Genomic DNA, 16,154 nt, shown 5'->3' with positions numbered 1-16,154 from the left:
AGAGGGGAGTTTGGGAGGAAAGGTGCAAGAAGAGGAGCAGTGAGAAGCTGGTGAAGGGTTTGCCCTGGAAACTGTGCAACCACAACTCGGGCTGGAGATTTTCAGTGAATCCCAAACATTTTGGGAGTCCCTTGAGAATGATTTGCAAAGGTATGCTGCACACTAAAGCCCACCCAGAGCCACCCCCTGGGGCCGCATCCTGCATCAGTCGCCTGCACCCCTGAGACGTCCCTGTCACCTGCAACAGAGGCAGCAATCGCCACTAGATTTGTGCTGATGTTTGCAGATATGCTAATTGGCTCATTAATCATCACTACCTGCAGCTGTAATTGGGCTCATTTTGTATTGATTCAAGGGGCTTTGGAGAAATGTTGGCTCTTCCCTTACAAGAGATAATTTAGTGCACTAAGTCCCAACACACCCCCTTTGACTAAGGCCATAAGACATAAATAACCTCAAACAGGACCAAGCCACCGCTGCTCTGCACGAAGCAGCCAAGACGTGAGTAAAAAGTGGTTTCTCCTCCCAATTATAGATGCAATAAACCTAGGAAACTCCAGTCCTGACACCAAATGCTAACATAGTCTTCAGCACAGAAAATGAAGGAAGTAAAGCTTAAAGCTCTATTTCCATCTCAGCATCCCTCGCGCTGCCCTCTTGCTCACACACGCCTGGCTGCAGCGCCGTGGGGAGCCAGGGCAGCTGCAGAACCACTGCATTTTACCTGCAAATTTGGGGCTGGTCTCAGCATAGGACATTTATTAGAAAGATGGGGACAGACTTTTTAATAGGGCCTGTAGCAATAGGACAAGGGTTTTAGACTAAAAGAGGGGAGATTCAGACTAGATACAAGGAAGATATTTGTTACGATGAGGGTGGTGAGGCACGGGAACAGGTTGCCCAGAGAGGTGGGAGATGCCCCATCCCTGGAAATATTCAAGGTCAGGTTGGACGGGGCTCTGAGCAACCTGGTCTAGTTGTAGATGTCCCTGCTCATTGCAGTGGGGGTTGCACTAGATGACCTTTAAATGTCCCTTCCAACCCAAACCATTCTCTGAGTCCACGATTCACCTTTAGCTGTTTCCCCCATCCAGCAAAGTCCCTCCAGCGAGCATCTCCCCCCAGAAGCACTCGCCTTGCCAGGGAGCCCAAACCAGCCAACCCAGCCCCAGGCAAGCAGAGGACACCTTTGTGCACACCCAAAAATGTCCCTTTGGGTCCCACCACCCTCTCTCGGGTGGGGGCCAACGCTCATGCATGGCCCCTCAGCAGAGAAAGAAAGGAGTGGGCAAGGTTTTGGTATCTTGAAAACGTTTTATTTCATCACTATTCTGTGGTAGCATAAATAATAGGCAATGACAGCACATTGAACGTAAAGAGGGGGAAGCAGTGGGTGCAGGGCACGATGTGAATTAACAGAGAGGAGAAACCATTGCACTGGTAGTGCTGGGCAGATCAGCAACTTGATTTAGTGAAAATATATATATAGGTAAACTAGCAGTATTTGGTGTCGTTCCCTGTGCTACAGGCCTAATCCACAAAAACTTGTGATTGTACACGTGTGCTGAGCCCATCGAGCACCCACAAAGTTTCAGCATCCCCTGGGTCCATCCCTTGGGGCAGCACCATGGTGTCTGCCTGGGGACCCTCAGGGCGAGCCGGGTAGCATCCTTCCCCCCTCCCTGTGGCACTGGCACATGTCCCAGCAGACTGGAGGAGGGTAAGTCCCTCTTTGCAGAGGGAGCAAAAATCCATCCCTGCTTAGAAAACCCAGCCTCTTTTTTTTTTTTTAAAGAAAGAAGGCTACAGGTGCATGTGCACGGATGCACGCACGCACACATGCATGCACATGGAGCAGCTCCCTTCCCCAGGCTGTAGCCTGGGGACGCTCACAGGCTGCTCCTGCCAAAGCCCGGCCATTCCGGAGCCCACCCGGCAGCACCACCGCCATGGGAAGGGTCCCGGGCCACTGCCGTGGCAGCATGCTTTTGTGAATTAAGCCCTTCCCGCACCCCGTTCCAGTTCTGCACCCGCTGTCACATTTTTGCATAGGAAAAAAATTAATAGCAACAAAGCATCGCGCCTTCCCAGGGAGTCGCCGCCGCCTCGGCTCCCCTGTGCCGGTTATTCCCGACGGAGGGGACACAACTCGTCTACTTACTCCAAGACCATCGCTGGGGCACGCGGATGCCCCAGCTGCCTCTCATGCAGTAGCCTTCAGTTATAGCGGTTTTAGTGCTAGACAAGACTAGGAGGACGTATTTCCAGTTAGCGAGTGGGCTCTTGGCAGGTCACTTGACTTCTGGCTCATATTCTGTGTAAGTGGATACAATAAAATTAAAGAGCAAGTATAAACAAAGAAAGTTTATTTATAAAACGTCCCTGGAAGTTAATTATTCTTCGGGCTGTTACGCAAGTTTTTTAACTCCAGCTGTAGCTGTCGGATCCGTATGTCTTTCTGCGAGAGCTCGTCTTTCAGCCGCCGGATCTCGTCCTGCTGCCGGAAGAACATCCGAAGGAGCTGAAAGGGAAGGAGGGAGCTGGAGGGACCGCACCAGCCACTTGCCCCCAGGGCTTCGCCCTCCTGCCAGCCCCTGGAGCCGTGCTGGGGCCATTTCGTAACTCGGCTGCTTTTGCAACACAACCTCATCTGCCATGCTGCCTGCTCTCTCGGATTTAATATTTTACCCTCCAGCTTGGGGATACCCTACACATGCAATCTGCAAACTCGGCTCCGGCAAAAGAAATGCCTTCCAGGACCAAGCGCTGATGTTTCCCCAGCGCTGCTGTATGTTGTTCCCAGAGAAGGATTTTAATTTAAAAAAAAAAAAAGTTTAGGAGCTTAATGCCGCTCCTTTCAGTTGCTCTGTGGTAAATACGGAGCGGGATGCTTCAAGTCACAGGGAAACGCGGTGCCTGGGTACCTCAGTTTGGGAGTACAGGCAGAGACCCGCAGAGTGGTGCCTTTCCAAACTGCACCCAGAAAATGTCCCCCCCAAGCCAGCCACTGTCCCCTCCCGTGCCCCATGCCGGGGCCGCGCTGCCCGACCTCGTTCTCCGTCCGGGGCGGCACGTTCTCCAGCAGGTCTATGCCATTAACGACGACGCTCTTCTTCTCCCTCACTGGTGCCTTAAAGACAATTTTGGATGTCTTCTTGTAGCCCTCCTTCAGCGACATCAGGATGGGATCTGAGCAGGGCAGAGCGCGGGAGGGGGTCAGGGAGGGCTGCGGTCCCATCCCACTGCCCGGCTGTTTTCGGGGCTCCGTGCCGCCCACCCAGCGCAGCACCGGTGGCTTTACCTCTGTTCACCCCACTCAGCCATTCATCCGGCGTGAGGGCTGGCTCCGTACCCGGAGTCATCGGGTAAATGTCCTCTTGGTATGTTTCTGACTGAAAACACGGGGAAAGAAAAGCAAGTGCCTCCGTGAATCTGCTCACAATTTTAACTACATGTTGCAATGTGCTGCAAACGATTGCACTCACTCGTTTGGCATGCAGCAATGCACCCACCCAAGGCATCTGGGGAAGCAATAAACTGGTGTTTGCACCATTAAGTTAGATGAGAAATGCCAGCGCTGCCTGCTCAGGGCACACGTGGTGGATCTGGGAAATGCTGGCTTGGCCACTGGCAGCAGCAGTGCCAAGGGGCTGTAGGAGGACGAGCGGCTGCTGAGCTGCGGCAGAGCCCAGCACCGGCTCCTCCACGCAGCCCTGGCCAGCAGCTGGGTTTGCTTCCAGCTACAGATGGTGCTGGGAAGGCAAACGCCAAACTCTGCTCCAGCTCCACCTCTGAGATATATTTTACCAGAAACAGCCCCCAAACCTCAGGCGAGACAAGCCCCTTGCTGCCCGTCGCAATGGACCAAGCTGATTTTGCACAAATCGATTGCATCAAGGCCAGGAGCAATGCAGAGATGCATTCCCTAAAAACATTCCCATTCAGCTTTGGGTAAAACTCCCGTGGGAATCCCATGCCTGGGAAGTGTAATGACTGGGAGGTCTAAGATTGGTGCAAAGAGACCCAGTGATCAGACTGGTCAGCAAAGCGGTGCAAGCGGGGGCATCTCTATCACACTGGACCCACTTTGGACACCCCCATATGCCACTTGCCCCGGCCAGCCTGTCCCCACGCCCCGAGGGACTCACCCTCCTCGGCACAATCATCGAGATGGGTTCGATCAGCCCCTTGAGGGTGACGAGCTTGTAGAACCGAAAGACCTCGCAGGCCGACACGTCCAGCCCATGCTTCGGCATCACCCCTGCGGAGGAGGCACAGACAATAACCCCCGGGTGCTGCAAACCCCAGGCAGCCAGCTGGGACCCATCCACCTCCCCAGCACGGAGGACCCCAAAAGGTCCTTGTTCTCCATTTGGAGACCCAGATTCTTGCTGAATTAACCCCTGCCATCACTCTGGGGACCTGGGGCATAGACCTGGGCCATACCGAAGGCGTTTGCAGGGACATTGGGAAAGGGATGAGCAGCTTTTATTCAGGACAAATCACATGAATCGCTGACTGATGTCCCCTGGTAAAGCCATGGCATGTGTGACAGCAGGACGGGTGTCACCGAGCGTGCGCCTGGCCAGGACCCAGCCCCAGCCTGGCTGAATCACCACAGGAGGAACAGCATAGCAATGTGAACACCACCCTGCAAGCACTGCAGCCCTGTGTTGATGCTCCAGAGCCGGCACAGTGCCTGCCAAACCCGTGCCAAACGCATTTGCCTGTGGCATTTAATTAAGCGCCTTCCATCATCTACCTTTTGCACGTTCAGAGCGAAGGGTCAGCAGCACAGCCATCCTTACCCAGTCCTTTTTGAGGTGCTGGGGAGCGAAACTCCATGAGATAACTCAAGTAGGGCTTTTCCGAGCCGATCTCATAGTACCGAATGTTGCCATCACCCTGGAGTGAGTGCAGGGAAGAGGGATGGTTTAGTGCTTTGGCAAACATGAGGTTGAATAAAGACCATGATAAAAACCCCCAGGACCCTGTCCTTGGGAAATGCTGGAGGGATACAGGCTGGGTATGCTGCAGCCCTGTGCATCACCCAGCGGGATGCTGCCCACTCATGCAACACTGGCAGGCACCTCTCCAAACCAGGGTTTCGTGGCCAAAGAGCTGTGTAACGCTTTGCTTGGGGCTCAGGACAGCCCTGCTCCCAGGACGGCGCTTCTTCCCCACACAGTTTGCTGGAGAGAGACCCCTTCGCCTCCCCGGGAGATGCCGCAGCTCCCACAGCTGCGGGACGCGAAGCACAGCCCGTACCTTGCCAGCCAAGTACAGCATGTGAGTGTCGGCATCATAGAAAGGGAAGAGGAGACCTGAGAGCCCATCGATCTCCTCCTCTATCAGGGGCATGGACAGGTCTTCCTGCACAACAGGGAAAAGCACTTTATTAACCAAGTTGTCCCGATGCTCGTGCTGAGCAGGGGTCCCAGTGGGGACGGAGCAGGGGTCCTGGCACCCACCTGGTCCCAGAGGGCAATCTGTCGCGTGTTCCAGCGCGACACCCCTGTCGTCAGCAGCCGCTTTGTACTGCCCAGGAAGACCACCCGGTTGACACGGTGGTTCTTGCAGCTGGCCTCCTGCAAGACAGGAGTATGCTCACCGGCAGCCACCCCCCCGCCACGGCCCCCAGACCTGACCCTCATCCCAGGAAAGCCCCTCCTTTGGCAGGTACCCCGACCTGCTGCCTCCCCAACACCTCTCCCGCCTCATCCCGGTGAAACACCAGCTCCGTGCTGGTGGGGTGGCAGCCAGGGTGGAGGTACTGTGATTCAACACCTGTACCCTGTGCAAAACGAAAATGCCTATCATCTCCCTGAATATTAGATATCACCTTTACTGAGAAACCACTGTCTTCCTCCAAACTGTGGCTCTTTCTGGACTTTCTGCACACACACACCCCCCTAATTTCTACTATTTTCCACAAATTTTTAGTTAATAAAAGAATAAAAGCTTCCAACTCCTGTGCTTGGAATGAAGCCAAGCCCTCCCCAACACCTTCCCCTAATTTTAACAAGCAGAGAATTACCTGCAGACACTGACACATGCACAACATCACATCATGAGTACATACAGTACCTTGCAAATGTTTTTATGTGTTTTCAGTAGGATTCCTCCCTAAGATCTTATTTCTAACCCCCCCTATCCCATGCAGCACACAGCCCTCTGGCATGAGCACCACACCTGCAGGACCCTGCCGGAGCGCGGCTCCACGACCCGCAGCTTCTTGTCCTTGCAGCTGGTGGCCAGGAGGCTGCCATCGGTGTTGAAAGACATGCAGAGGATGACATCTGTGTGGCAATCGATCATCTTCACCGGCTCCCCAATGTCCAGGTTCCAGATGAGGACCTGTGGGAAGCGGGGAGGCTGCCCTGGCATCTCCACTCCTGCAGACCCCCCACCCCTACTGCAACCTCCACGTCTGCTTCGGGCATCTTAATATCTCCTATTTTGGCTGAAATCGCCCCCTCATCCCTTACAGACCCCCCTTCCATCCTCCCAGGGCCGCCCTGCAGCTGCTGCTTGTGCAAAATTACAATAGTCCTTAAGACTGGGTGCAAGACCCCTGCCTGAGGGAAGGTACTGTCTGCTGCAGACACGGTGGGTCATTTTATTCCAGCCGGCAGGATCCTGCCCTGCCTGCGCACGGGTGACTCCCACCCATGTCACGAGCAGGGAAAGCCTTTGCAAGGGCAGTCCCGGGCAGCAGCCGAGCCGGGCAGGGCTCACCTTATAGTCATAGCCCGCGCTGAAGAGGATGTTGTTGGTGGTGGGATGCCACTCGACGAGGCCGACGCGCCGGCTGTGCCCATACAGCTCCAGGACAGCCTCCGTCATGTTCCTCTTCAGGCCTCCCTCAGGGATCTCCCAGATCCGCACCTGCGGGACGGGGCGAGCGTCAGGATGGGTTTGGGAGCCCCAGGAGGACCCCGACACCCACCCAGGGGGGCTCCGAGCTGCTGAATCCCCGTGGTGCCCCAAGGCCAGCAGCCTCATCCTGCACCCTAATGGATGTCCTGGGGTTGATCACACCTGGACTGTGGGTGCTGAGGAGAAGGACCCGATAAAGCTGATGGAGCGCTTCCGGGGGAACGGGGCCAGGGGAGACCCCCGCTGCCATCAGCGAGGAGAACCTGGGTTAAAAACAAGCCAGAAAAGCCTCCGCACTGAAGATGCTTGCTGAACAAAAGGAGGCGGTGCACTGGGACACAATAAGGCTTCTGTAGTGTCTCCTCTTCAATTAAACAGCTCCAGATAATAGTATCAAAGAGCGGTTAGAGATGCTTTCATCTTCATGGCAGGTCTCTGGTACGAAGCCGAAGTGACACATCGCATTTATCTAACCCCGCCTCGGTCTGCTCCGTGCCCGAGCACTCTGCACCCATCCGAGCAGCAAGACCCGGGGTCCTGCCAGCCCTGTGGCTTCTCAAAGCCTTCCGAAACCCAGCAGCGTTTGGTGGTGCATACGTGTCCCCACGTTCAGGTGAAGAGATGGAACGACTGAGCTTTGCACTCCCATCTCCTCCCCACGGCAGGCTGCCTTGGCCAGCACACTCATCCTTCTCAGAGCCTTCATCTCATCCCAGCTCTAACATCAGTTACAGACACACCACAACACTTTTGAGTAACACCCATTAAAAAAGCCAAACCATATCAAATGCAGCACACAGCCTGTGCAGGTTCCCTTTCACCTCCTCCACCAGCATCTCAAAAGACAAGCTTGCCTTTGGGCAGACGCAGTGGCTGGGGCCATGCTGCCCCAATGAGCATTGCTGAGTTGAAATAAAGCTTTTCCAAAACGTAGGGAATATCTGGGAGGCTGCTACCCAGGGAGGACTGATCCTGCTGTCCCTTCGGTCGCTTCTCCCTCTCTTCTCCAGCACCCCCAAAGGTTACCCCATCCAGCCGGGGGCTGAGCTACAGCTGGGGCAAGGGGGGCAAAAGTTAATTTGCAATATTGCAGTGAAGAAACTGCATAAGGATGTACAGGTGGAGTGGTGAGTTTTCTGCCTGAACCTGCACATTTAGAGGTGGAAGACGCTGCTCTTCAGGTTGTGTGGCATGCAGTGGAAACGACGTTATGACAGAGACATGGTTAAGAGGCTGGTTTGGCTCGGAGGGACAATTCTGAGAGCATCAGCGGTTTTCAAACAATGCACAACACGAGGAACAAGCAACACGACCCTGATTGCCGGGTGTCAAAGGAACCGGTTACGAAAGCGGCGGCTTACGAAACGGCTGTTAGCAAACCTCCGGTTGCGCCTCGCTCCAGTGATCTGCATCCACAAGGGCTCTGAGCGAGCTCTGCATGCCGCAGAGGTGCCTGCTGCACGCTCGCTGCTTGGGGGATGCAGCATCAAACCCTGGGGGGTGGGACACGCAGCGTCAGGGTCCCTGCATCGTCAGGGTCTGCTCAAATAAGAGCTACTTCTTGCCTTTTGCTGTGCAGGTAGCCTAAAGGATGGTTATTAAATGTGTCCTGCATCTGCGCTCAGCTGGGAATCATCGCCAGGGTTTCGCAGCACAGCATCACCTCTTGCGGTCTGCTCCTAACAGAGTTGCATCATTCCTCGTGTCTTGCAAAAAAAGGGGGTGAGTGCCAGGGACAGGCTATTTTAGGCAGGTTTCCTGCCTAAATTACCACGGTCACTATGACCTGAATATAGACGTGTCAGAACTGGCTGCAGTACTAGTGCCATTCTGTTGCCAGTATAGGCACAGCTGGAGCTAACTCAAAAATCAAGCACTGCATTTCACAACCTTGTCCCATCCTGGGATGGAAATGATGCTTTTGGAAAATTCTCATTAAAAAAAGAGACCCAGAGGAACAGCCCTAGAAGCACCTCCCTCCCCCTCCTCCCCTGACACCCAGGAGCACAGCCAGGGTGGGACGCAGCCTGTGAAACCAAAGACTTCCTCTCCCAACCCATCCTAAGAAACCTTCTTGATAAAATTTTCCCTGAAATGCCCCTTTCCACAATGAGATGTACCCTGCAAACAAGACACCATGCTGCAAAATCCCCCCTCTAGCTCTGCACGCCACATCAGCTCACTGCGCCTGAGTGCACAGAGAGCTCCGGCGCAAGGAAAACGTGGAGCCTGAAACACCTACAGAGACTGGGGAATTCCCCTTTTAGTCTTCCCACTTGGTCTGTCCTTTAAAAGCTCCTTCCCAAAAAGCCTTCACAGCATTTCAGCAGCTCGCAGCACCGCAGCAGGGACCAGGAACTTGAGAATCAGCCCTGTCGCTAATTGTCCCACAAAGACAAATAATGAATTATCAGTCCTGGTGCCCCAAGGGAGAGCATCAGGCGAGGACAGACACCGTTATCTGAGCGGCGACAGACAGGTATGGATGGATATGGGGTTGATAGCTAGGGAGAAATTACAGGAGGGGTTTCAAGCAGAGCGACAATCCAGGTGGGCTACGAGAGAGATCACTCTCCAGCAAGGCAGCATCTAACCGTGGCCATTAATATTGGGTGCTGCTGAGATGTGAAATCCTCATCACCGCCTTGGAGAGGATTAACCCATAGCGATGTCCCGGGGACAAGGCTGCACACGTCGTCCTCCCTGCATAGGGCATGATGGAGAAAAGACACGAGTCTGGAGCAGGACCGGCTGGCTGCATCACCATGCTCCCCCCAGGCTAGCGGTGCACGTGGCAGGTCCTCCGTGTCTCCCGCGGCGGTGCTGTCCCCAGCCTGGGATCAGCAGTGCCCCCGGGTGACAAATATCATGCAAATACTCTGTTTTCTGCAGCTCAGACTCCTCAAGCACCTGATCATCCTCTCTCATTGATAAAGACTGTTGGCCTGAACCTTGTTAAACCTCCTGGGAGTGAGTGGAGAGAGCCCGAAGGTGCACGACCTGCCCATAAGCAGCACCCTGGGCATGGGGTGGCACCAGGAACCATGAGCCCACCCAGCTGTGGGGCTGATCCCCTCCAACTAATCTCCATTGGGGACTCCCCCCACCAGACAGCCTCAGGGGCAATTAACTTAATTTTCCAGGTTTAACAATGACTCATGAAGTCCACCCAGTATCCTCCCTCCCTCCCAGTACCCCTGTTCCCCAGCGACTGTATATAAAATGTTATAATTTAAGGTGGGAGACAGCTCACCATGATTCATGGCCACGATCTGCATTTTTTTGCCTACTCAATATCTTCCTTGACAAGCTTTCAGCTAATAAAAAATGCCAATATACTGAACTGAAGGAGAGGATGAGACATTAGGTGATAATACAGTGAAACACTAAGGATCAGGCAAGGCAGATTTGTAACCGGTTAAAAACTGGATCACCCCAAACCCCAGCTTCTGCCATGCAGAACGGGTGATGTTTTTTGATTCTCTCCCTTGTACAAAGGCTTTTTTTCCTTTGTGATACAGCCTTTAGGATGGACTTGTTTGCATCCAGAAAATAAAAAGGAGGAGGATTCAAATAACAGCTACGTAAAGATGACCTGATTCATTATCCCCCAGCCTGCAAAGCTGCCTTCTGCTTGTATCACTTGATGGATCAGGCCACGAGAGCAGTTGCAGCCCCTGCGGTCCCCGAGAGCATGAAGGATTAATAATAGCATTGCTGTTGGGCTTGTTAAAAAAAAAAACAAAAAACAAACCAACCAAAAAACCTCGTTGTGCACAACTGTACGGCTTATCTGCAGCAGGGGATGCAGAAAGAGCAGCACTGTGACGATAAGGGACACTGGGGACAGCAGAGGAGCTAGGCACCGGCCACAGCCCCTGCACCACCGACACAGGAGCCAGGGATTAGCACAGTTTGCCTATGGCTCTGCATCAATCTCTTACTCCCTCTCCGTTCCCAAGACGGCTGAGCCATCACCCACCCACAGTGCCTCCGGCAGCCCCTTCCCACGCCTCTGGGTGTATAAATTGAAGGCAGGAGGGTTCACGGAGCTGCATGACTCCGGGGAGGTGCCAGCCTGAAGCATTGCAGCTCACCGAGGTGTCTTCGGAGCATGATGCAATGATGTTCTCAATGAAGGGATTCCACTTGATGTCCAGCACGTTGCCCTGGTGACCACAAACCTTGGGGTAGTTTGGTTCGATCCGGCCTGTCTGTAATGTAAAATAAACCAAAAAAAGAGGAAAAAAAAAAATCAGTTATAAAATTGGTCTTTTTTAAGGTTGGAGCCTTGTTAGGGGAGAAAGCTCCGTAGCTCGCCCCAGGATGGGGTTTTTGGCTGGAGGAAACACCTGGTTGAATTGGGGATTGGTTTTACCTCATCAGTATTCCCAGGGCATCTGCAGCTGATCCACATATGAGAAGGGGTTTCTGCAAACGCAACCCCATGGGGCTGCTCTGTGTGAGCACCCGCCCAGCCCCAGCGCAGTAGGAAATCTCTGCATGACCATCTGAAACCAGGGGCAAAAGGGCTGGAAGGGACTTGAGGCAGATCAGCCGTTGGGTCACACATGAAACATTTGGTACTTTCCTCCCAAACTTCAGAAGTGATGTTGAGTGATGTTGTATGAGTACACCACAGAACAAATCCCCACTGGCTTCAGGATCACAAACACTCTTGCTTAACCATGCTAATAACTTAACGGTTACACCACTTGGTGGGTTCCTTCCACACGGATGGAAATCCTTGCAAGACTTTTGGGGATGGTCTGGTCTTGCCGTCCCAGCAGAGCGAGAACCTGCAGAGCTCCGCAGCAGAGGACAGCACACAGCACTCAGCACAGCCTCCTATTAAGGTTCCCATCGCAGATGGGTTGCAGGAACCCCCTGCTCTTTGCAGGGACCTTGCAGGGTGTCTCCAGGGCTGGCGACCCCACCGTCCTTCCTTCCCCTGTGCTGGCTCCTTGCCGCAGCCCGGAGGTGGTGGCACGCTCGGAGCGTGCAAGCTAACTAGGTCAGCACGACACAGCCACTAAATATTTCATAGCCCTTCCAGCGCTGACCTTTTAACGTATTAAGCTCCTGGCTCCATTTAACATGAACAAAGAAACACACCGAGGACAACACGCTGCATTTTTACCATCCGCAGCTAAGGGCAACAGCCAGGAGCGCTCTGGGCAGCCGGATCAGGCCCGGGGACTCATCCCTGCGCCATCGCTGCTGGGAAGGTTTATTTGAATTAATTTGCTCCCAGGGAGACGGGGCTGCTAATTGCCAGGCAGCCACGGTGCCCGCTGCGGCACTGCACGGGCGGTCGCAGCTCCGGTGAACACCTGCCAGGACCAGCACGGGATGCACGGGCAGAGCAGCTCTGCCTGCCTGGATTTGGTCAGAGATGCAGAAAATTGTCACACGAGCCACTGAGAAACACAGGCAAACCCAACCCTCCCCAAGCCCACTTTATCAATCTTAAAATTTCATCGGCACTATTATTAGCGTGAAAAGCCAGTTCTTGCTCAAATTGCTACAACAGCTCTAAGTCATCCCTTGGACACAGCCCATATAGAAGATGAGAACTAGGCTGGGCTTAAAACACCGGGGACTTAGTTATATGGGTCATTTCAGTTATTGAGGTAAAGTGAAAAAAATAGGTGCCTGCTCTCACTGCCTTCAGTACGTGAATGAATGGACACCTTCAGCTCCATCGCTGGCTGGGTAACAGGGTCATCGGCAGTCGTTCCCCTCTGCCCTTCAATACAGTCTCTTACAAACGCTCATTAATTCCCCAGCGTGTGACAGGCGCGGGATCACATCCCCATTAGCCAGTCTGTGATGAGCACTTAACGCAAGACTGATTTCTAACTCATGAGCCTCTTTCTAATTAGGGCATCTTAGGCAAATTCCCTACCCATATGGCACAGGGTTCATTTTCCCCTCGGTGATTGATACCTGCCGGTGTGATTTTAACCTCCATTAGGGCCAATTTCAGGGGTGTCAGGGCAGGGATGGATGGAAGAACCGGGATGGGGCAGCTGCGCCTGTCTCCTCCTTCAGCTGCTGACAGCATCACTTCAGCTCGCTCAGAGAGCCTGAATTTTGATCCTTCTGCCCATCAGCAACAACCTGGCTCAGATCTGAGCTGCCACGTCAGCCCTGGACCCTTAACTGCATCCTGCCATCCACTAATGCATTTTCTTCCCTGCATGTACCTGGCAGCTTCGCCCCAGATAAGCAGCAGTGATCGATGTACACAACATTTCTGACATTATCAAACAGCTGAAAAGGCATTTTCCTGGTTAATGCCCCAGACTTGGGTTTTATTAGCACTATTATAAATCAGTTCACATTTTTAGGGATAACAACAAGCAAAGTGACTTTCTGACAGTTTTGCCAGGGTGAACCAAACCTCTGGCAGCCAGTGGCTCTGGATGATGCCACAGCCGGAGGGATGGTCCCCTGAACCCCCCATCCTGGCCCCAAATCCCCCCAGACCCTCATCCCAACCTCCTGCCCCCCAGGATACTCTTCTTTGCCTAGATTACAGCAAGCACCATTGCAAACACCAGAGCATCCCATAGGAAGGGCAATACATTAAAGTACGCACCACGTGTGGATTTTAAATTTTCCTTTTACACAGTGGCAAAGACAGCCCCTTGGGAAGTCCCCATCGTGCCAAACCTGCACAGTGGGGGGCAATGGCCCCCATTGACCCCCCCAGAACACTAAGATCTCCATGCTGGGAGCCAACAGTCCCAGGAAAAGCAAAGCCCAAGAAGGAGCATCGACTGACCAAGCGCCGAAAGTACTTGGGCCATAATACAAGGAAAATCATTAGAGAAGACAAGTCCTTCATTTAAATAAAAAATAAAGTATTTCTGATGCAGAGCCTAGAAAACAGCTTTGATCAAAAAGTTAGTTTTCCACCAAGTTGAATTTTCCAAAGGGGTAGAGGGGAAGATTTAGGAAAATGTTGCTTTTCACTAAAACCAGCTCAATATCTAAAACATTCAGCAGTTGTTTCCTCGGGGCCCTGGTACATCGGGTGCTCTTGCTGCGCTGGGCACCCAGGAGGAGCTGTTTGCCCTGATGGATGCTCGGGACATGGGGCGAGAGCTGCCCATCGCCTGGGGAGACCCGCAGAGCCCCTGTGTCAGCTATCGCCTTCCCCCGAACTCCACTGCAAAAATCATGCCAAGAAAAGTTACGAAGAAAAATCTGATTTTTCATATTCTTTAAGTTTTCCCATGGAAAAAAATTAATTTTGCCCTCTTTTCACAGGTTGGGGAGGAGCTGGCATGTATGGGGAGAGCTCAGCGCTGGAGAGAGGACACGGTGCTTTGGGTCTCATCCTGCACATAAGCATCATACAGAGCAACGCGTGAGCTGCAGGGATGCAGCCCCCGGGACAAGCAGACAAGATTTGGGAAGGAAAAACCCAAAAGCGAGACAAAGAAGGTGAAGGGAAACATAGCAACGTCAGTGCAATACAAAGCTCTGCCTCCCGGTACCACCCAGCAACCCTCCTATGAATTAACGGGATGCAAAGCACAGCTTTATCGGTTATTATATTAAGTACGCTAGCAGACACCGCTTAACCTTATCTAGCTTTCCCCCTGTTTTCATATTTGCATTAGCATGACATTATTAACACACTGTCTAGAGTAGAAATTCATGCAGCAGCTGTTAAATTCCAGGTGGACAGACCTTTTAATGGCACAAGTTAATATGCAATCACTTTAATTTTGAGCAACCAGCTGAGTGATTTCCTTTGCAAAGCAGATTTGATGGGTTTTGTCAAAATTTATTAGGCTTTCAAGAGGACAAACCAGACTCTGGATACTAGGGATAGCTTCTGCCCAAGAATTCAAGAGGTTTGATTAAAGTTAGTTGAATGCAGCCTGCACGCAGGAGCTGCCACAGTGCCTGCAGTAAGGGACAGTGCCTGTGCAAGAGCAGTGGTGAGTTGTGCCCACACCCGGGGCACCTGAAAGAGGAGAAGGAGCCAAATAAAGGAAATAAAAAGAAAAAAAATAAATTAAATAGGGATTCATGCCATAGCTTCCCATTTAGTCATTCTTAGAGGGACCTTGCCAGCAGCCATGCATTAAGCCATGGTGAATCCTAATCGCTGGATCCCTGACTAGGGCAAGCTCGGTGACCCAGATACCATCTCTTTAGCAAGAGCATGCCATGCTGTGGGGTGGCTCTCCGGGCTCCAGCAGCTCTGACATTTTCCATGGCATGCACTGGAAGGAGCAAACCTTCCAGCAACTTCAGCCCCTCAAAGCCCTCCCTTTGCTGGAGCAATTAGAAGCACTTGAAAAGGAGAAAGTTGTTTGTATTATGGCTGGGGGACAAAGGGGAGAAAGGACCATGAATTTTTTTAAGCTTCTTGAATTCAGTTATTTTGCTGCTTGGTGACCGAGAAGGAAGCCTTCCCCTGGGAACGGCTGGAACAGCAGCGAGAGCAGAGCCCAGGAGGGGTGGATGCACCGCCCCAGGAGGTCGGACTGCCCCAGGAAGGGGAACACCATCACCAGGAGGAGCTAAGCTTCTTTATTCTTAGAAGCATCCCTCTTAAGCACTCTACATCATCAAAGCGTTGCTGTGAGCAGCATGAGCTCATGAGTAATTTCGATATCAGAGTTCACCTGAGTGAACCTCCTGGCCATTCACCAGACCCGAGCAATGGGAAGCGTTATCGCTTCAGACCCTCTAAGCAGCACAAGCTTCAGTCTCATGATGGCAGGACTCCACACTTGCTTTGCAACCAACCAGCAGGAAGCTCAGATAAATCATTTTAATATATGTATTTTATAAAACCTGCTATTCACCAGGTTCCCTGGAAATACAAACCCAGAACGTTTCCAAATCCTCCTGTTTCCTATGAAGCTCTACAAGTGTGGCACAAACCTTTATTCAAACTACCCTCAAACCAACCATGTGTGGAAAACTTTACAGAAACAATAGCAGCGTCCATCTGGCATCGATGCCAGCACCTTCAGCACATGTCCCTGGGTGAGAAACCTCCCCGAGGAAGGAGCACCCACCACCAGCCCTGGGGACTGGCCAGGCCACCCTTCCCCACCCAGCAGCTTCCCCCAGACACTCCCTAATCCCTTATTAGCTTTTAGAGGAGGATCAGGGAAGCGCTGCCTGAGCCATAGGGGATTTACAGGGTTTCCCAGGAAATCCTTGAGTACACACAAGTCTCCAGTGGTTGAGATTAAGAGTAAATACATTTACTGCTGTCTTTTTAAAGAAGGTCTCTCCTG

The 16,154-nt window shown here is 52.6% G+C and overlaps 1 protein-coding gene across 4 annotated transcripts in view; it reads right to left on the bottom strand.

The window, feature by feature from the left end:
* Positions 1–1,294: 1,294 nt before the first annotated feature.
* The window catches only part of CORO2B (coronin 2B), a 45,539-nt gene continuing 30,679 nt past the window's right edge, over positions 1,295–16,154 (bottom strand). For 3 of the 4 annotated variants that reach the window (XM_030015667.1, XM_030015669.1, XM_030015670.1), the window contains 10 exons: positions 10,977–11,093; positions 6,739–6,888; positions 6,193–6,357; positions 5,472–5,588; positions 5,269–5,373; positions 4,809–4,905; positions 4,149–4,261; positions 3,302–3,392; positions 3,050–3,189; positions 1,295–2,521 (listed from right to left, as the gene is read on the bottom strand). In XM_030015667.1, the coding sequence (XP_029871527.1) occupies positions 2,390–2,521; positions 3,050–3,189; positions 3,302–3,392; positions 4,149–4,261; positions 4,809–4,905; positions 5,269–5,373; positions 5,472–5,588; positions 6,193–6,357; positions 6,739–6,888; positions 10,977–11,093 (1,227 nt within the window). In that variant the 3' untranslated portion in view covers positions 1,295–2,389. The remainder of the gene's footprint in view (positions 2,522–3,049; positions 3,190–3,301; positions 3,393–4,148; positions 4,262–4,808; positions 4,906–5,268; positions 5,374–5,471; positions 5,589–6,192; positions 6,358–6,738; positions 6,889–10,976; positions 11,094–16,154) is intronic. The other variant, XM_030015668.1, reaches the window with a different exon arrangement.

The sequence above is a fragment of the Aquila chrysaetos genome, chromosome 5 (assembly GCF_900496995.4).
Source record: "Aquila chrysaetos chrysaetos chromosome 5, bAquChr1.4, whole genome shotgun sequence".
Lineage (NCBI taxonomy): Eukaryota > Metazoa > Chordata > Aves > Accipitriformes > Accipitridae > Aquila > Aquila chrysaetos.
The sequence above is the reverse complement of the archived record's forward strand: the minus strand, read 5'-3'. Positions and strand labels throughout refer to the sequence as shown.